The 20,908-nt window shown below is 33.6% G+C and overlaps 2 protein-coding genes across 5 annotated transcripts in view; one reads left to right on the top strand and one right to left on the bottom strand.

Annotated features, from left to right (window-relative positions):
• Window positions 1-13,024, top strand: part of LOC122399982 (SPARC-related modular calcium-binding protein 2) — a 107,528-nt gene extending 94,504 nt beyond the window's left edge. For 2 of the 4 annotated variants that reach the window (XM_043401106.1, XM_043401109.1), the window contains exons 5-10: window positions 1,935-2,015; window positions 6,697-6,777; window positions 10,855-11,088; window positions 11,164-11,336; window positions 11,548-11,713; window positions 11,793-13,024. In XM_043401106.1, coding sequence (XP_043257041.1) covers window positions 1,935-2,015; window positions 6,697-6,777; window positions 10,855-11,088; window positions 11,164-11,336; window positions 11,548-11,713; window positions 11,793-11,881 — 824 coding nt within the window. In that variant the 3' untranslated portion in view covers window positions 11,882-13,024. The remainder of the gene's footprint in view (window positions 1-1,934; window positions 2,016-6,696; window positions 6,778-10,854; window positions 11,089-11,163; window positions 11,337-11,547; window positions 11,714-11,792) is intronic. The other 2 variants (XM_043401107.1, XM_043401108.1) reach the window with 2 other exon arrangements.
• Window positions 13,025-15,172: 2,148 nt separating this feature from the next.
• Window positions 15,173-20,888, bottom strand: LOC122399980 (cyclin-dependent kinase 9). Its single transcript, XM_043401104.1, has 7 exons — window positions 20,644-20,888; window positions 20,462-20,546; window positions 16,650-16,740; window positions 16,386-16,552; window positions 16,068-16,309; window positions 15,846-15,993; window positions 15,173-15,772 (listed from the first exon to the last, which is right to left on the bottom strand). The coding sequence occupies exons 1-7, from the start codon at window positions 20,748-20,750 to the stop codon at window positions 15,464-15,466; spliced, it is 1,149 nt and encodes a 382-aa protein (XP_043257039.1). The 5' UTR covers window positions 20,751-20,888; the 3' UTR covers window positions 15,173-15,463.
• Between the last annotated feature and the right edge of the window lie 20 nt (window positions 20,889-20,908).

The following is a 20,908-nucleotide window of genomic DNA, read 5'->3' as shown; positions in this document are numbered from 1 at the left end:
GGTTAAGGTTAGGTTAGTTTTGCAGACAGAACGATAAATATATAACAATAAAGAACAGGACGATAAATGTGCTTCAACCTTTTTTTTTTTAATAAGAAATAGATATTTTATTCTATCGTTACCAATAAAATGTAAACATTCTTAACACTTTACCGACCGATAGCCTATTAATCGACTGTTTTACCGGCCAACGCTTACCGACCGATAGGCTATTAATCGACTGTTTTACCGGTCGGTAAGTGTTGGTCGGTAAAACAGTCGATTAATAGGCTATCGGTCGGTAAAGTGTTAATTCAAATGTTGGCGCCTTATGCGTAGCTTAATCTTAAAGTCAAGATTGAGGTTAGGTTTGTTGCGCGTCGACCATGCAACAACAGTGCATCTCAGAAGCAGAAAGACTCAAAAACCATAAAATAAAATGGTGAAACTATGTCTTGAAATTACGAAAAACACAAACTGTAATAATTCCTTGCTAATATTTACATCACAAATTTATATAGGCTTCGTGTAAGCTTATAATTTCTTGGTTATCCTTTTTGCTTTGTCGCTTCTGCGAATCTTTATGGCATCGATTGTATTATTTTCTGTTTAAATCTACTATAAATTATGTTACATTGTCTTGAATAGTAAACTGGTTTGTTTTAACTCTTTGCTGCACAGGATTTCAGATAATAAAATAGACCCATGTTGCATAGAAATTTTATTGCGTTTTAAATTAAACAAAATTGGTATATTTTTATTAATAAAGCTATCACATAATGTAAAGACATAAAAAAACATGAAAAAAGATTGTCGCAATAAACCTTCCGCTTGCAACAATTGATGAACCTGTATTGGCACGTTGAATGTTGCCAACACAAGTGAATACATTTGTAACATTTGTTGAAGATATTACCAACTGCTTTACGTAAATAAGACGAAATGTAAACCTATGCGCATGCAGCTATTGGAATATTTTGAGGTGGGACTAAAAATGTGCCACCAAGCGTTACGGTGCATCAAAAAGATAGAACACTTTTAATCCCAGCATGCCCCAAAGAGTTAAAAGCCTTACAGCGTTGTCTATTTTCTTGTGGAAATTGTTTTGAAATAGAATAGTGAGTCTGGTAATTGAAGAAGAATACATAGAATTTTTGACGCAGTTATGCAACAACCATTCTTATACAGTAGAATCTCCATTATCCGTACTAATAGGGAGACAAGACTCAAACAAAAACTACTCATAGAAATGAAATGGAAAATTTATTTTTCTATCTTCATTATATCATTTTATCACCAAAACAAAAATATTTTCTTAATACCACATGTTATTAACGTCGATCCAAATTTGTTTTACAGTAATGTATTCACAATTTATTTTAATAGGACGTAATTTTAGATTGCACACCAAGATATAGGCAAGTTTATAAATAAATGTACATGATATTTTATGCATAATGTTATAAAATACGTAAAACGGTATTATTATATAACCTTGTTTTCAAACTCTAGACTTATTTAAACTTTAAGGTTAAGAAACTATACAGTAAATTTGCATTTCAAGGTTGTTTTTGTAAAATGCATTACGCGTGGCAGAAATTTAAGAAATTACTATAATTCGTTCTTTCGTAATTGCGAAACGTGTCCCCGATGTTTTGTCAGCCTTCAAACCGCCTATTTCTTAGCAGAGAAATATAATTTTTTTTTTTTATTGTTTTATTTTTCGCGGTTCGATCGAATAGTTGCTTGTGCCGATAATTTTGTGACCAGCTGTAAGAGAAAACAGTCTTTGGGTGCGTGAGACTGCTGCCTGAAAAACATTTAGAACCCAAAATTTTTCAATATTCGCCACCGCTCGCTGCTCTGCTAGAAAACCTGCGATGCGCGAATGACAAAAAAACATTGTACATATAGGTAAGGCCGGTCGGCTGAGTGACATCATTGTTATCATTTAGTACGTTTGTTCTTGTCGCTGAACCCCGCAGACGAGCGCCCCGAGGTCCCTGAGGCCCAGAGGACCCGGGCCACGGACCAAGGTGAGTCCCTAGTTCTGCACATCAACAGCACTGTCACGTTACTTCTATGAATCTCTTTTTTTTTTTCAATTCTTCCTCTACTATCGTTGCTGTTCGGTTGCTACAATGGATTCTGACGGATTTCTAAGTGCACAGCCAATACATGTTGACGTTTGGATGACCAGCCACCGAAGCGTTTCACCGCTGATAACGGTCAATTTTCAAAAAATTCACTCTGATCACTTTCTATTTTAAAATCGAAAAATTCGTACGAAATTTATATAAAAAATTATTCGTGTTGCAATTAAGAACGACCTAACCTTCCTTGATTTTAACATGCTTTTGCAGAATGATATCTTCGGTCGGGATGCATAGAACAGATGGTAAATTCTCGTTTTTTATATGCAAGTAATTGAAATAGAGACTTCTACCGGTACGTAAGATATCTGACGTACCGATTTGCTTACCTACATTTACCGATAAATGGTTTGGTTTCTCTATTTCATTACAATTCTCAAGATTTGTTTTAAGCAGAGACCTATCGTAATTATGTTATCAGTTCCTAATACCAAAATTGTTGTAATACGTATTTAAATATTCTGAAACATAATTTATTAAAAAGTGCAACAAAAATCAGAATTCAAACTTACATTCAAATATTACCCCAAGGCAATGATCTCAAACATAAAGTATGAATTGTGCAAGAATACCACCCTAAAAAAAAAATTAGTCCCTAGATCTACATCCTACGGAGAATCTGTGAAATGAACTGGAATGGAGAATTAGAAAAACTTCAATATTGTCAAAAGTATACTTAAGATAAAGATTAAAAGAAGAATGGGGCAATATATATGCAGATTATTTAAAAAAAATAATAATTGGATACCTGCCTCAACGCTTTAAAGAAGGACATCTTACGAAACATTAAATAAGTTTGACATTTTGTGTAAAGTTATTAGTGAATATTAAGTTAATTCACTGTATATTAACTTGCTGTCGAAGTCACCGTGGCATAAATTTAAAATGGAGTAATTATGTAGGGTGTTCGGCCACCCCTGGGAAAAATTTTAATGGGAGATTCTAGAGGCCAAAATAAGACGAAAATTAAGGATACTAATTTGTTGATGGAGGTATCGTTAAAAAGTTATTAATGTTTAAAGTTCCGCTGGCACTGAATTTTTTTCTAGAAAGTGGGTAGGATTTTGGGGGTAGGTATATTCACTAAAAATTATTGTAATTGATCCCTGTAAACGAAAATAATTTTTCCAGAACGATTTGAAATTTGTTAATTTTGTCGAATAATTTCATACCTTCTCGATTTTTTTTCTCAAAAATGGGTAGAATTTCTGGGGTGTCTCTAATGACCAAAAATGATTGTAATTGAGCCCCGCAACCGAAAGTAATTTTTCCAGAACGATTTGAAATTTTTTAATTTTGTCGAAAAATTTCATACCTTCTCGATTTTTTTTCTCAAAAGTGGGTAGAATTTCGGGGGTGTCTCTAATGACCAAAAATGATTGTAATTGAGCCCCGCAACCGAAAGTAATTTTTCCGGAACGATTTGAAATTTTTTAATTTTGTCGAAAAATTTCATACCTTTTCGATTTTTTTTCTCAAAAATGGGTAGAATTTCGGGGGTATCTCTAATGACCAAAAATGATTGTAATTGACCCTTGTAACTAAATATATTTTTTTAAGTACAATTTGAAATTTTTTAATTTTGTCGGAAAATTTCATACTTTCTCGATTTTTTTTCTCGAAATTGGGTAGGATTTCGGGGGTATTTCTAATGACCAAAAATGATTGTAATTGAGCCCCGCAACCGGAAGTAATTTTTCCAGAACGATTTGAAATTTTTCAATTTTGTCGAAAAATTTCGTAACTTTTCGAATTTTTTTCTCGAAAATGGGTAGAATTTCGGGGGTATCTCTAATGACCAAAAATTATTGTAATTGACCCCTGTAAACGAAAATAATTTTTCCAGAACGATTTGAAATTTTTTAATTTTGTCGAAAAATTTCATACCTTCTCGATTTTTTTTCTCGAAAGTGGGTAGAATTTCGGGGGTGTCTCTAATGACCAAAAATCATTGTAATTGAGCCCCGCAACCGAAAGTAATTTTTCCGGAACGATTTGAAATTTTTTAATTTTGTCGAAAAATTTCATACCTTTTCGATTTTTTTTCTCAAAAATGGGTAGAATTTCGGGGGTATCTCTAATGACCAAAAATGATTGTAATTGACCCTTGTAACTAAATATATTTTTTTAAGTACAATTTGAAATTTTTTAATTTTGTCGGAAAATTTCATACTTTCTCGATTTTTTTTCTCGAAATTGGGTAGGATTTCGGGGGTATTTCTAATGACCAAAAATGATTGTAATTGAGCCCCGCAACCGGAAGTAATTTTTCCAGAACGATTTGAAATTTTTCAATTTTGTCGAAAAATTTCGTAACTTTTCGAATTTTTTTCTCGAAAATGGGTAGAATTTCGGGGGTATCTCTAATGACCAAAAATTATTGTAATTGACCCCTGTAAACGAAAATAATTTTTCCAGAACGATTTGAAATTTTTTAATTTTGTCGAAAAATTTCATACCTTCTCGATTTTTTTTCTCGAAAGTGGGTAGAATTTCGGGGGTGTCTCTAATGACCAAAAATCATTGTAATTGAGCCCCGCAACCGAAAGTAATTTTTCCGGAACGATTTGAAATTTTTTGATTTTGTCGAAAAATTTCATACCTTCTCGATTTTTTTTCTCGAAAATGGATAGAATTTCGGGGGTATCTCTAATGACCAAAAATGATTGTAATTGACCCTTGTAACTAAATATATTTTTTTAAGTACAATTTGAAATTTTTTAATTTTGTCGGAAAATTTCATACATTCTCGATTTTTTTTCTCAAAAATGGGTAGAATTTCTGGGGTATCTCTAATGACCAAAAATCATTGTAATTGAGCCCCGCAACCGAAAGTAATTTTTCCGGAACGATTTGAAATTTTTTGATTTTGTCGAAAAATTTCATACCTTCTCGATTTTTTTTCTCGAAAATGGATAGAATTTCGGGGGTATCTCTAATGACCAAAAATTATTGTAATTGACCCCTGTAAACGAAAATAATTTTTCCAGAACAATTTGAAATTTTTTAATTTTGTCGAAAAATTTCATAACTTTCCGAATTTTTTTCTCGAAAGTGGGTAGGATTTCAGGGGTATGTATATTCACCAAAAATGATTGTAATTGAGCACCGCAGCCAAAAATAATTTTTTCAGTATAATTTGAAATTTTTTAATTTAATTGATATTCTTGATTTTTGTCTTATTTTAGCCTTTGAAATCTTTCATTAAAATTTACCCAGGAGTGGCCGAACACCCTGTATATTAATAACTTCCTTATATACGGTTTATACATTATACAAAATAGAACTTTCTTTTCGCCAATTCACGAAATTGAAAGCAGCAGTCTTATAAACCTTAATATCCGAATATGGTTAGTGTCATTAAAAAGTTATTATCGAAAAATAATTTGCGCCACGACTTCGATGAAACAAACCGATGTTTGCCGTATACATAGTCATATCGTAGCTAATTTTAATTATTCATATATATGCTATACAATTGCAAAGTCTCTTAGTATTTTACACTTGTCTTCTATCATCCTACATAAGCACATCGAAATGTGAGGTTAGATTGGGTCCGTTTGTTCGGTCTAAAGTCATCCTTGCACCTGTTTGGCTCTAACCTATCAACGTTAAAGTCTTTAATGCCTGGTCAATGTGAACATTTGTTTAAACATTTTCCAACGAAAAATCCGCAAGAATCCTTGCAGCAATTCAACAGTAATGATTTATATCGAAAAATCGTAGCTTTATATACTTCATGTATCTCGTATTGTCTGTGTAACGAAAGATTTCAATAATTTCGATCTTTCGAGTCTCTGAAACGTAATTCAGGGTAAATCGAATACCTCATTGCGACTTCCATGTAACGATCGAATCACGTTTGGACGATCAACGTGGCAATGCTACTTTTCGTTAGCACGTGCTCTTGGAACGAGGCAAATTACGCGAACTTTCATGCAATAAGTACCTTTTATAATTTTCCTTAAAGCTGTGCGTCACCACCCGTTTTAATTAGCGTCGTTCGTGTACGATCCTGTATAAAATCCAAACGCCATAAATAAGGCAACAAGGCGACGCACACTGTATTATAATTTATCGTTCGCGAAAAATGCTTTTACTCCTAATTTCACGCATGCGCTGTAAAAATAAACGAAACAGAAATCATAGAAATATAACAACGCGTGTCCGTTTGTGTGTGTGAGCGATCCTGTTGTTTGTCGGGTGGTGACGGTCTTTAGTTTTCCTTCAAAATTCTGTGCGAGAAGGACGAAGGAAACAGAGCACAAGAGTACGATCACCCGTGCGTGTAAATAAGAGTCTCGTTTTACAAATTAACCGCTGCATTAACAAAACTGTACGAAACAACCGCCAGCCTGTACAGACGAACGAAATCTTTTCGCTGCGTACGCTCATTCGTGGGCGAAGGACTTCGAAAAATTTCTACATTTTCCTTGTACATAATCATTAACATTAATCTCGGAATTTTGTATCCGGTGAAAGGGCCGTGTTTGTGTTACCTCGTTTGTCGAACAGTCACGGACCACGAACGTTTGGTAGTGATTCTATTCTCTGTTTTTCACAGTATTGAAAGGGAATCCCGCACCTGTACATTCTCGACCAACGTTCACCGATGATCCAACGGACACTAAAGAAGATAGCGATGGTTAGTATTTTTGTCCATAAGCTGTTAAAAATAATTGAGGTCAGACCATATCGTGTCTAGTACAATTTGTTTATTTCTAATTTCCGTTTATTTGAGAAACAAATATTTAAACTTTTTGAATTGATATATTTTTAAGCACGATATAATCCGTTTAATCTCTTCAGGGACGATTTTTTTTTCTTCTTTTTTTGGGTCTATTTATTATTGACAGTAACTATAATTATAAAAAAAAAACTAAACGTCCACATATGTGGCCAAGGGCGTGAAGAGGTTAATCGATTGAAAGCTATAAATTTAACATATAGTTGGTGTAAAAAGTATTCGTACAGCAGTCAATTTGTTTATTAGAAAAAATACATACATATTCTTAGAAATGTCACGGAGAAATTTTATTAAAAATAAATTGTTTATTTATATTCGCTATGAAAATATTAGCAAAAGGCCTGAATGTAGTCGCAAAAACAGGAGTAATGGCTCGAAATGCTATTCGTACGACTCTAATTTTATAATGTAACGACACCTCCCAGATTCGCCACCAGAGGGACCGTTCTCTCGCAAGCGCTCGACTGACCCTTCCGTTCTTATACAGGATGTTCGACCACCCCTGGGGAAAATTTTAATGGGGGATTCTAGAGGCCAAAATAGGACGAAAATCAAGAATATCAATTTCTTGACTAAGGCTTCATTAAAAAGTTATTAACAATTAAATTCAAAAATTTCAAATCGTTCTGGAAAAATTATTTTCGGTTGCGGAGGTCAATTATAATAATTTTTGGTGAATACACATACTTCCGAAATCCTATCCACTTTCGAGAAAAAAATTCGAGTAGATACTGAAATTTTTTGACAAAATTAAAAAATTTCAAATCACAGTGAAAAAATTATATTTAGTTACAGGGGTCAATTACAAGCATTTTTTTGTGAATAGACATACGCCGAAATCCTACATACTTTCGAGAAAAAAATTCTTTGCCGAAAATCTGTTGAGCTGTTCATAATCTCGCGGCCAAATGGCGCCACCTATAATAAGGTTGGAGATCGTACGGGGATTCCCGTGGCTTTTGTTCGAGCCGCATGGTCGGCATCACATACTGTAATTTATTGAACTATGTAATATGTAAAGAATAATTAATGTGGTTGTGTTTAATATTTAAATATTCTCTATATATAGTTATTTAATCAGTTCCTATGCAAGGGGACCTGATATTTTTCAACAAAATCTAATGCGAGACCAAAAATGCTTCCTCAAAATTTCATGCGAATCTTTAAAATGTCATAACACCTGAACGGATTGGAGGACTTTAATTTTTCAAACTGCAAACAACGCGTATTTTAGTGGAGAATGTGTAGAAATTCTAACAATATTGAAAAAGTTGTTCCTTGACACCGTAAAATGAGAAAAACTCACTAAAATTGGTCTAATATTCAAACGACCATAACTCCTACAATAGTGAAGGTATCTCATTGAAATTTTTTTCTGAAGCAGAGCCCATGGGTACCTACAAAAAAGTATTAGACAACTTTTCTGTAGAGCGTCAAGCAAATTTATTAAAAATGAAAAACAAAATTTTAAGAAAAATCGACCTCTAAATTTTTCGACGAAAAAAAAAAATTTCAAATCGTTCTGGAAAAATTATTTTCGATTGCGGAGGTCAATTGCAATCATTTTTGGTCATTAGACATACCCTCGAAATTCAACTCACTTTCAAGAAAAAAATTCGAGAAGGTATGATATTTTTCGACAAAATTAAAAGGTTTCAAATCGTTCTGGAAAAATTATTTTCAGTTACAGGGATCAATTACAAGCATTTTTAGTCATTAGACATATCCTCGAAATCCTACCCATTTTCAAGAAAAAAATTCAGTACGGAACTTTAAACGTTAATAATTTTTTGACGAAGCCTCCATCAAGAAATTAGTATTCTTGATTTTCGTCTTATTTTGGCCTCTAGAATCCCCCATTAAAATTTTTCTGAAAGGTGGCCAAACACCCTGTATACGGCGTCTAAGGCAAGGCTTGCTAGGACATATAAACACTTTGTAAAAACTGTATACAGTGAACTGTCATTTAAAATCGTACACCTAGCGGTTCAGCCGATATTTTTTCAATAAAACATTAAAATTGTACTAAATTATTGAAATTCATATAGAGGCATATATTGTAATGTTTCTGTGGCCCGTTGATAATATAGAGCGTAGTTTATTCGTGCCAATAAGTCATACATTAAAAATAATACAACTGTTTCAGTATTAATGAATAACGTACGAAAAACCCCGCAATTGCGTGGCGATCCTCACTTGGGGTTCCCCTACGGTCGACCCGTACTCTCCCGTAAAGCGCCATCATGCGGCCATATGCGCGCCACAGTTTCTTTATTTGATACATAGCAACAATAAAAAAAAATCTTTAGCAGTACTCAGTAAATTAAATAAAACTTGAGGTTGCGTATGAAACTTAGCTGTCAGTAAAAATTGTACAGAGGAAATAGGGTACAGTTTTAGAATAATAAAATAATATATAATAAAATAGTATATAATAAAAATTGTTTATATTAATATTTAGTTGGGTAACTAAATGCATTTTGAACGCACTGCAGTCGTCGAGGAATTGATTTTACTAAATTCTCACATAATTCAGGTGTTATTTTCGACCGTTCTTCTTGCAAAGCTTTTCTAAGGCTTTCCTTGTTTGTAATATTGTGCAATCTTACTTTTTTGTTTAATTCGTTCCAAATGTTTTAAGACATTGATATCAGGAGATTGTGGGGGCATTTGAAGAACTTCAGGGCAGTTATATAATAGCCAACTCTTCGCTACATAAGAATTGTGCTTTGTTTAAAATTCTCATTTTTTCGACACTATCTTTTAAATTATTTTTTAATATACTCAAATACGACCACTTATCCATTATATTATCAATAAATACCAGATTTCCAACGCTAGATGCTGACATACAACTCCAAACCATTTGAGACCCACTGCCAAATTTAACTGTTACTCTGAGATTTTTAATATCCATAGCTGTATTTGGTTTTCTCCGTACAATTTTTCTTCCATCCGAACTGAAGACATTAAATTTCGATTCATCAGTAAAAGTTACATTTTTCCAAAAAGTAAACTGTTCCTTTATATACTTCTTAGCAAACTCGTACCTCTTCTTTCTATTTTGCAAACTTATGAACGGCTTCTTTCGAGCAACTCTACCACGATACTTCTATTTTCTTAATACTCCTCTAACGGTTGAGTCACTTACTTTCTTATTTAAATATTTTTCAACTTTTGACGCTAATATTGGAGCACTAATCCTCGGATCATCCTTAATTTTTCTAACAATCCATCGTTCATCCCTGATATTCACTACACGGTCCTCCTCTTTGTATGGTTTTATTATACATATATTAAATTGTGCTTTTACTTCGATTAATAATTTTACTAATTTCATTATAACTTTTTTTGTTTTTATAGTAACAATTAACTAATTCACACTCCACTACTTTAGTTTGTTGTATTTTAAGTGTCTTTTATTAATTTTTTGGCAGTACAATGCATATAACAATCAGACTGCTGCTAAATTAGCTAGATTCAATCGTTGCTAATCATTGTTAGACAAAAAACAATTGGGGATTCACCGGATTTCCAATGTTACCAACAGTATACGATCTTTACTGACAGCTAAATTTCATACACAACCTAAAATTTTATTTAATTTACTGAGTAAGTACTACTAAAGGTTATTAATATAATAACCTATATTTAACCTATTATTAATATAAAACCTGAAAGGTTATTAGTATAATAATTTAGTACAATTTTCATGTTTTGACAGTCATTGTATGTATAAATACTAGCAATGCGAATGATTTGATGAGCGTTTCCATCTTCTTCTTCGTACTTTCCCCATAGTTTCACCACACGACATAAAAACCCGTAGTATTTTGTTTTACAAAGTTTTGTTGTAAATAAATAATCAGAAATCCCAAGCCTGTAGTGACTCCAAAAATGAAAAGATATTTCACATAATCAATGTAAGAATCTTATAAACATTATATCTCAAGTGTTTTTATACAAAATTTTCAGCGAACGATTGTTTAACGGATAGACGATCCGTATTAGAGGACGAGAGGCAACATTCTCAAGAGAAATTCTATGTACCTGAATGTACTCCTGATGGAAGGTATCACCGAGTGCAATGTTACTCTGGTTACTGTTGGTGCGTCTACCAAGATACTGGCAAACCGATTCCTGGAACATCTTCGAAAGACCGCACTCCAAATTGTAATCCAGTACCTACTCCTAGCAGACCCATGAAGGGTAATTAAATCATGTTATTTTATCGTACCTAAAGTATAAATTTAAACAAACGAAACATTGAATCTCTGACGTTAGGTTGTCCCGAGCAAAAGAAACAACTGTTTCTGCGCGATTTAATGGATTTAATGCAAAAGAAGATGAAGGCTTCCAGTACAAATTCAGAGGAAACGACAGCTAAGTGGCAAGCTTCTAAAGAGGAACAAATAGCGACTTGGCACTTTGTTATGCTCGATAAGAACAAGAATAAGGCATGTATTACTGTTTCTTTGCGCTTACAAGGGAATTAATTTTGCATTTTCTTTGTGGGGTGATTTCACCCCTTAAAAGTGAATTGTGACACGAACAAAAAATAAGTATGTATTACGGATGACCCACTCTACCTGTACACTAAGTTCCCTTGTTAGACGCATTTAGTAAGTAAAAACTGGGAGATATATGTACTATTATTTTCATTTTCAGGTTTTGGAAAGAAAGGAGTGGAAAAGTTTCCGTACCATGGTAGCGAGCAATAGGCAACTTCAGAGATGCGGCAAGAGACTGCCCAGATATTGTGATATCAACAACGACAGGAGAATCAGCATGACAGAGTGGCTTAGTTGTTTAAATGCCCAACGACCCACGCCATGTAATAAATTTTTGAGTATTCCAATACATCGAACCTTCATAACTAGAAACACTAATTTTATGTTACGAATGTATTTCAGCTGACAGCACGGAGAAAGTGTCCACGAGTAAACCGAAGAGAATGGGTCCGAATCCGTTGGATCAGCTTCTTAAAAACGACGACGACTAGGAATATATGTGATATAATAACGTGTGTTTGTCATTTCATATGTCAAAGTGATCATTCATTTAATACGCTCATCGTAACACGAGCAATGGAACTTTCGAGAGAAAGCCAGTTACTGTTAACAGAATTTTATTTGTATTTTTATATCCGGTGATAAATACCACTGTCACGTCATTTATTTTAACATAGATCATATTTATCTGTACCTCACAGATTGATAATTCGATAGTGTATTTTAGCATAATAACGATATAGTTTTAAGGATAAAAGTAACAAAGTATTACGGGCATACGATCGTGTATATATTGAATATTCTTCTCCTCGGTGCTACGCGCGACGCTGCTTTCTCATGACTACGATAATACGAACACGGAATTAAGTGAACGATGGCCGAACGCTAATTTAACTCGCTAATATCACACTGTTTTGTTGCATGAACGTTACTCAAAAAATTTGTTTAGGCTCGCACATGTTTTAAGATTTCTTTCGCAATTATTAACACTATCGATCCGAAGACAATTGTACAATTGAAAATTTGTTTATTGAAATAAATCTTGTTTTTGACATGACACATCCGTCGAACTCGTTCGCAAAATAACAGTCGATACAGTTTCGAATGTATTTTATAAGTAACTTTTCTGTTTTATTCGACGCTCACAAACTCACAGCAACGTCCATTTCTTCCTTAGCTTTGTAATAGTTGAGAGTGTATTAATATTACGAATTTAGTGGATAAAGCAAAAAATGATAAGATTTGTGTAAAACATAATACACAAATGGAAGAAATTGAGCAAACCACATTTCTGGAAATGTAACGTACAAATAAGGAGACTGCTTTAAAGTATATGTATATGTGTGTATATATGTACGTTTGTATGTATGTATGTATGTATACAGTGATTGGAAATTGACTGCCCCACCAGTTCTTGGAACTGACTTCCCGCTAATGTTTGTTTTTAAATCTATTGTGAGATATCAACGTGCCTTTCATCACTCACACTTTCTGAAAAAAAGAGATGGGATACCTTGGAAGATCTGCCTCCCTTTGACTTTGGCCAGTTTCGGTTATATACATATAAAATCTTGCACCTTATTCCCAGAATTATATATATATACACACACGCACAGATAAGAATATATACAGGGTGTTCGGCCACCTCTAGCAAAAATTTTAATGAGCGATAGTAGAGGCCAAAATAAGACAAAAATCAAGAATACCAATTTGTTGATGGAAGCTTCGTTAAAAAGTTATTAACGTTTAAAGTGCCGCCCTTACTGAATTTTTTTCTCGAAAATGCGCAAGATTTCGGGGATATGTCTATTCACAAAAAATGACTGTAATTGAACCCTACAACCGAAAATAATTTTTCCACGACGATTTGCAATTTTTTAATTTTCTCGAATAATTTCACACCTTCTCTATTTTTTTTCTCGAAAGTGGGCAGGATTTCGTGGGTATGTCTAATGACAAAAACTGATTGTAATTGACCCCCGCAACCGAAAATAATTTTTCCACAACGATTTGCAATTTTTTTTTCTCCTTTGAAAAATTTAGGCACCTAATTGGATTTTCAGTAAGGAATTTTTTTCTCGAAAGTGCGTACGATTTCGGAGGTATGTGTAATGATAAAAAATGATTGTAATTGATCCCCGCAACCGAAAATAATTTTTTTAAAACGATTTGAAAAATTTTTTTTCGCCGAAAAATTTCAGCACCTCCTCGATTTTTTTCCTCGAAAGTAGATAGGATTTCGGAGGTATGTGTACTCACCAAAAATGATTGTAGTTGACCCCCGCAACCGAAAATAATTTTTCCAGAACGATTTGAAATTTTTGAATTTAATTGTTAATAACTTTTTAACGAAGCTTCCATCAACAAATTAGTATTCTTGATTTTCGTCTTGTTTTGGCCTCCACTATCGCTCATTAAAATTTTTGCTAGAGGTGGCCGAACACCCTGTATACACACAGTATATACAGGATGTTTGGCCACCTTTCAGAAAAATTTTAATGGGGGATTCTAGAGGCCAAAATAAGACGAAAATCAAGAATACCAATTTGTTGATGGAGGCTTCGTTAAAAAGCTATTAACGTTTAAAGTTCCGTACTGAATTTTTTTCTTGAAAATGGGTAGGATTTCGAGGATATGTCTAATGACTAAAAATGCTTGTAATTGATCCCTGTAACTGAAAATAATTTTTCCAGAACGATTTGAAACTTTTTAATTTTGTCGAAAAATATCATACCTTCTCGAATTTTTTTCTTGAAAGTGAGTTGAATTTCGAGGGTATGTCTAATGACCAAAAATGATTGCAATTGACCTCCGCAATCGAAAATAATTTTTCCAGAACGATTTGAAATTTTTTTTTTTCGTCGAAAAATTTAGAGGTCGATTTTTCTTAAAATTTTGTTTTTCATTTTTAATAAATTTGCTTGACGCTCTACAGAAAAGTTGTCTAATACTTTTTTGTAGGTACCCATGGGCTCTGCTTCAGAAAAAAATTTCAATGCGATACCTTCACTATTGTAGAAGTTATGGTCGTTTGAATATTAGAACAATTTTAGTGAGTTTTTCTCATTTTACGGTGTCAAGGAACAACTTTTTCAATATTGTTAGAATTTCTACACATTCTCCACTAAAATACGCGTTGTTTGCAGTTTGAAAAATTAAAATCCTCCAATCCGTTCAGGTGTTATGACATTTTAAAGATTCGCATGAAATTTTGAGGAAGCATTTTTGGTCTCGCATTAGATTTTGTTGAAAAATATCAGGTCCACTTGCATAGGAACTGATTAAATAACTATATATAGAGAATATTTAAATATTAAACACAACCACATTAATTATTCTTTACATATTACGTAGTTAAATAAATTACAGTATGTGATGCCGACCATGCGGCTCGAACAAAAGCCACGGGAATCACCGTACGATCTCCAACCTTATTATAGGTGGCGCCATTTGGCCGCGAGATTATGAACAGCTCAACAGATTTTCGGCAAAGAATTTTTTTCTCGAAAGTATGTAGGATTTCGGCGTATGTCTATTCACCAAAAATGCTTGTAATTGACCCCTGTAACTAAATATAATTTTTTTACCATGATTTGAAATTTTTTAATTTCGTCTAAAAATTTCGGTACCTACTCGAATTTTTTTCTCGAAAGCGGGTAGAATTTCAGGGGTATGTGTATTCACCAGAAATGATTGTTATTGAGCCTCGCAACCAAAAATAATTTTTTCAGAATGATTTGAAATTTTTTAATAACTCTTTAATGAAGCCTTAGTCAACAAATTGGTATTCTTGATTTTCGTCTTATTTTGGCCTCCAGAATCCCCCATTAAAATTTTTCCCAGGGATGGTCGAACACTCTGTATAGTAATGCCTCGAATATTGACCGACGTTCGAAACCGAAAGTATATGTATAAAAATCTTGCACCTTATTTCCAGAGTATTTATAGATCAGACATTTAATTTCAACTTAAATTCTTATCGATGAAGTTGAAGTAAAATGTTTTACGATTAACAGTCTAAGAGATGAAAATGAACAATAGAGGGCAGTTTACATTCTTCCGAGCAGAATATGCTAGAATACACGATCTTGGTAACCACTGTCAGTCATGCTAGAGCTAGGTTTCGCTGGCCCTCCAGGTACTTGATGATGCGGTTGACGTATATGCCCAGGACGTCTTGGTGGAGCTAAGTACTCGAACATACTTTGCGTATGCTGTGCCAACATTTTACTAAGATCACAAGGCATTGGATCGGTCCAAAAAAAATCGTGATTCAATGCAGAATCGGAATCGTATCTTTTGGATGGATCGAGGATCAAAAGTTTATCTAACAAATCACACGCATAAGGATCCTTTAGATATGGCTTCAATCTGTCTTTGACCTACGTAAAAATGTTTTTCCCTTTTTATTATACATACCAGAAATAAATACAGTGTACGTTCCATAGTATTTACCTTTCGTTTTTGACCTTTAGGTAAATCCATTTTATTAAACAGCTCTAAATTCTCGACTCCGGGCCACACTTCGGTCGTTATAGAGCCACATAACTGTGAAATTAATATGAGTTGCTGCTGTTCTGTATTTCCTTGCATTATCGGTGATCTACGTAACAAAGAAGTAGAAAATTTCTCCTTCCAACGACATGTAATTGTTTTAAAAGTGACGAGGATATAGACCTGGTCCACATTTCAGCCATTATACATCCCGCACCCCACAAATCTACAGGGGGCCCATAATTTCTATCTCCGAGCAACAGTTCCGGTGGCCTGTACCATAGAGTGACAACTCTATTCGTGTAACGATTTGGTTGGCCATTTTTGTTCGCACTAAATGCACGAGCCAACCCAAAGTCAGCTAACTTTAGTATACCATTTTTTGTTATTAAAACATTTGCAGCCTTCATATCTCTATGCAAGATCTATAGAACAATAGTATAATTACAATTATATAATGAACGTTATTTCCCAACGATTGTATAATTTATTCACTCCTACCTTATTACTGTGAATGTAATAAAGACCGTTTAACAACTGCTGCATAACTTTTTTAATTTCTCCTAAACTAAATTTAACATTTACATTCGACAATAAACCAGCTAGGTCATGTTCGCAAAAGTCAAATACGAGGTAAAATGTAGAACGATAACGATTATATTGTGTCGCTAAAAGAAAATTCTCGATATTAGTTGTCGTATGCATCTGCGAAAGTACATTGCTTCAAAACATTCCTGCTTTGCAAGTCCATGAATAAATGTATACCTCGTGTTCTACATATCTCTATTAAATTTACTACGTTCTCATGCTTCAATAACTGCAGTATCCTTATTTCTCTCAAAGCAGTTATAGGAAACTGTAAGACAAAAATAATTATTTGTTATAACACTAATTATTTCATCCGAAATTTTGGAAATTTTTTCAATAACTCAAAATAGACGGAAAACTTGTAATTACTGAAATATGTTAAAATCTCAAAAGCCATTCTTTTTTTAAGTACAGTGTACTGTACAGACCCCCGAACATGTTTTCTCACATTCTTTTATTATTCAATAGTAATTGTAAACAGAAATCAAAAAGTAAATACAGATAAGCAGTATTTCTTCCGAGTCAGTGTAATGCGTACGAAACATTTATGCTTTCGTATGTATAATATATACAATGGACACGAGAATAAATTTTTTTGAAATCTTAACACATATAATTGAAGTAAAATTGTTATTCTTCCAGATAGTAGTAAAATATCCTTGATAAAATAATTCGATAGTTGTTTCATTTTGAAAGAAGACGATATTTACAAATAAAAGCGAATACGTACAGTGGTTCGCAGTGAAAATTGTCCACTACATTCGCTTTCTTAATTTTGGCCAAAATATGCATTATATAAACATGAGATTTTTGTAATTAACGTAATAGAAAGTGCACCTGTCGCCACAAAATGAATATATGCAATGAGATCTATGAAACTTGACTCGCACTAAAAATTGTTAGCCCCACAGTTAAAAAAGGCGATTCTGCCATGGTTTGGGACTGCATGGCAGCCAACGGTGTCGGTGCATTACCTTTTATCGAGGGAAATATGAACAGATGGATGTACTTAGATATTTTAAGGAAGACTTTGAAAGAAAGTGCACAAAAATTAGGGATTTTGAATACATTCCATTTTTATCAGGACAACGACCCTAAGCATAAGTCTGCAATCGTTCAGGAATGGTTATTCTATAATTGTCCAAAGGTAATTGAAACACCACCTCAGTCGCCGGATTTAAATGTTATTGAACATATATGGTACAAATTAGAGACCAAAATTCGACAACATTTTATAACAAACAAAGAACAACTAAAAGAAGCGTCAAAAATAGAATGGAATAAAATTTCTTCTGAATATACTGAAAAATTAGTTAAATCGATTAATAATAGGCTTAGAGAAGTAGAGAAAAGTGAAGGAAACCGGACCAAATATTAGAAATAAAACTTTTTATAATTAGTGTTTAACCGTTACCACTCCATTTTAGGTAAAAGTAATGAATGATACTAGTAAAAGAACGAATTCTAATTACAGTTATAATATATAATTAAAATGCACAAATATGCTTGTCAAAGCATAATGCATGCAAACCTTTTTTACATTCTACACAAATTAGTCTAGACCTTTTTATAGTACTGTTTTTTTGTACTGCAAACTACGCAACGCCTCAAGTTGCGTCCTGGTAGTTTTTCTAGTCCGTATACCTTTTTCCTCCTTACGTTTAATTCATTTTCCCTTGTCCCTAACCATTCATGTTCTATTTCCGAAATAATATTCGATATATATTGAAGTCGTGACATTGCTTCTCTTCCCACAGTTTCCTTGTACAACAAATACGAATTTAATACCATTCTTGTAAATATATTGAAGGTCACTTTTTTCCAATACTTCACTGTACGACGTTCGTCCAGATAGGTATATAACATTTTGTCCGATTCGTCTACACCACCCATATAATTATTATATGAATTGATAATCTGTGGTTTTGTTTTTTCTCTTTCTCTTCCATAGCGATTTTGAATTAATGTTACATTCGCTGCCAATGCCTCTGTAGAAATTAACAAAACGGGGTTCTTTGAACACTTTTTTCCACGATGTGCACATAGAAGTACCTCGGCATTGCGAAAATATTTCGTTTCTCCAACTTTTAATTCCTTAGCTTCGTTGGGGATATCTTTCCTATTTCTCCAGATTGTTCCCGTTACATAAGTATTTTTTTAATGTAAAAATTTGGCTAACGCAGTGCTTGTAAAATAATTGTCAACATATACGTGATATCCTTTATCTAAACAATCAGCATCTTGCAATAATTTTGTTACAACGTCATAACCAAGCCCATTTTGCGAATTCTTTGATTGTGCACCTTTATAACAATAAAATGCTACACAATATTTTGATATTGCATCACATAACATCCAAAACATAATACCCCATTTATGATGATTCTTGTTGGGTAAATATTGTGTAATACTGGAGTGACACAGTGTTCCCACTAAAGACTCATCGATAGATAACATTTTGTGTGGAGTGTAATATGTTTGAAAGATCCGATTGGCGTGCTCAACAACCGGATTGAATTTAGCACACGGATCATATTTTTCGTGCCCCGGTGGAAAACATTTTTTATTATCAACGATATGAAAACATCTTAAAATATTTTTAAATCTGTTCCTTGAGAACATCTTCTTAAACCAAGGAATTGCTCTAGAACTTTCAGTCCAATATGAATATATTGTTGGTCTATTTGTTATCCCCATTTCCAATAGTACGGCTACAAATGCCTTCAGTTCCAGGATAGTGACAGGATAGCAATTTACCATTCTAGAGTTATCAGTTCTTGTGGATTTTGATAACATTTCTTCTGCATATTTGTTCGTTTCCTCAACCATCATTGCCCAAAGAGAATTTGTGGAAAAAAAGATTAAAATATTCAATCGGTTTGGCTCTATTAGATAAACGGCATCGCGGTCCCGACATTTCAATGAATTGAAATCAATTGCCTTGGTCAATGTATTCATTTTCCGTAACCATGATATATTTTGAAATGTCTCCAGTATTAGGAATATTATTGTCAGAAACAGAATCGTCGATAACATTAATCCTTCTTCCTTTAAAAATAATAACTTCACTATCATCGCTATCGTAATTCGAATCCTCTATTATATTGCTCGTCTTACGTTTAGAAGGCATTTAATTGCCGAAGGGCATCAAATAAAAATATAAAAAAATTATACCGTAGAATACAAAAAAATAGTGAAAATTTTACTGTACATACCTTTTATATACGCAATAAAATATTTAAATTATATTCTTATATTATATGACGCAACCCAGACGCTGATAAATCTGTACTTACGCTCAGAAAGATGGCAGAACAACAATGAATTGAAACAATTACAGCTACCGTATAAATCTGAAAACAGCGCAATAGCGCTCCTTGGCATTCTTGGAGAGGGAATAAGACAGGCGCTGTCGCGCCGCTTGGCACTTTTGGACGGGAAAACAGCAAAGACACGTGGCACTCAAACGGTTAAGTTTTTGATTTATAACTAGATGGACGATTTTCATTGCGAGGTTCATTTCATACATGTACGTTTAAAATTTGTATTTTTGGGTTATATTATGTAATAATAAAAACAAGATAGTTCGCTATTCATAACATGTACATATTTTTTACTGGTATTTAGACTTTTATAAAGATTTATACTTAACCACGGTGGACGATTTTCACTGCGAGCCACTGTGTACATTTTTAGATTCGACGAAAAGAAACTATTGCAAAAAGCTCGAACACAGTTTGACACAAATACCAAGAAAACGGACAATTTACACGTAATCAAAGGAATTATACGCAAATTTGTTTAGTTAAATATCCTGTAAAATAATTCGAAAATTCTTGCTATAAAAAGTTTGGAATTTTAAAGGATTTTAAGTTTTATCGGGACAATATAATAACCATAGTTTCTCGGCCCTCAAGTTTGTCATTAGATCGAAAATTAACTGTCGCCGTCCGAGTGTTAAACAATTAAGTATTTAAATGTGTACATACCCCTTCCTTCTCGTTATCCATTAATACTTTTTTCATAGCTACGAATTTTTTTGTACAATTTTTGTCTCTAGCCTTGAACACCTCCCTGCAAAATAGCCAGAATCGTTGGAGAAACAATAAAAATTTGTGAATCGCGTACGAGCATAATCTAACCACGAATTTGAATTCTGAACAAAACTTACCCAAAAGTACCCTGACCAATTTTCGCAACCTTTTCATATTTCGAAGATTCGTCGCAATGGGGGAAATCAAATTCCTCGATATACTTTTCCTTTTCCTTGGTGTTCATCTTCGGTGTTCATCAGGTAAACATAATTTCCGCGACAGAGCATCGTTGGCTGGAAATCATGATGCTCCACACGACGCGAGGGTTTGACAGAACAATTTGCACATAACCTCGAAGGTAAAAAATTGATCTCGATCCGCGCGCCATCTAGCGGTGCCTGA

Source organism: Colletes gigas, unplaced genomic scaffold (genome assembly GCF_013123115.1).
Source record: "Colletes gigas isolate AHSC1104 unplaced genomic scaffold, ASM1312311v1 Colletes_gigas_Sc00015, whole genome shotgun sequence".
Taxonomy (NCBI): Eukaryota; Metazoa; Arthropoda; class Insecta; order Hymenoptera; family Colletidae; genus Colletes; species Colletes gigas.
The sequence above is the reverse complement of the archived record's forward strand: the minus strand, read 5'-3'. Positions and strand labels throughout refer to the sequence as shown.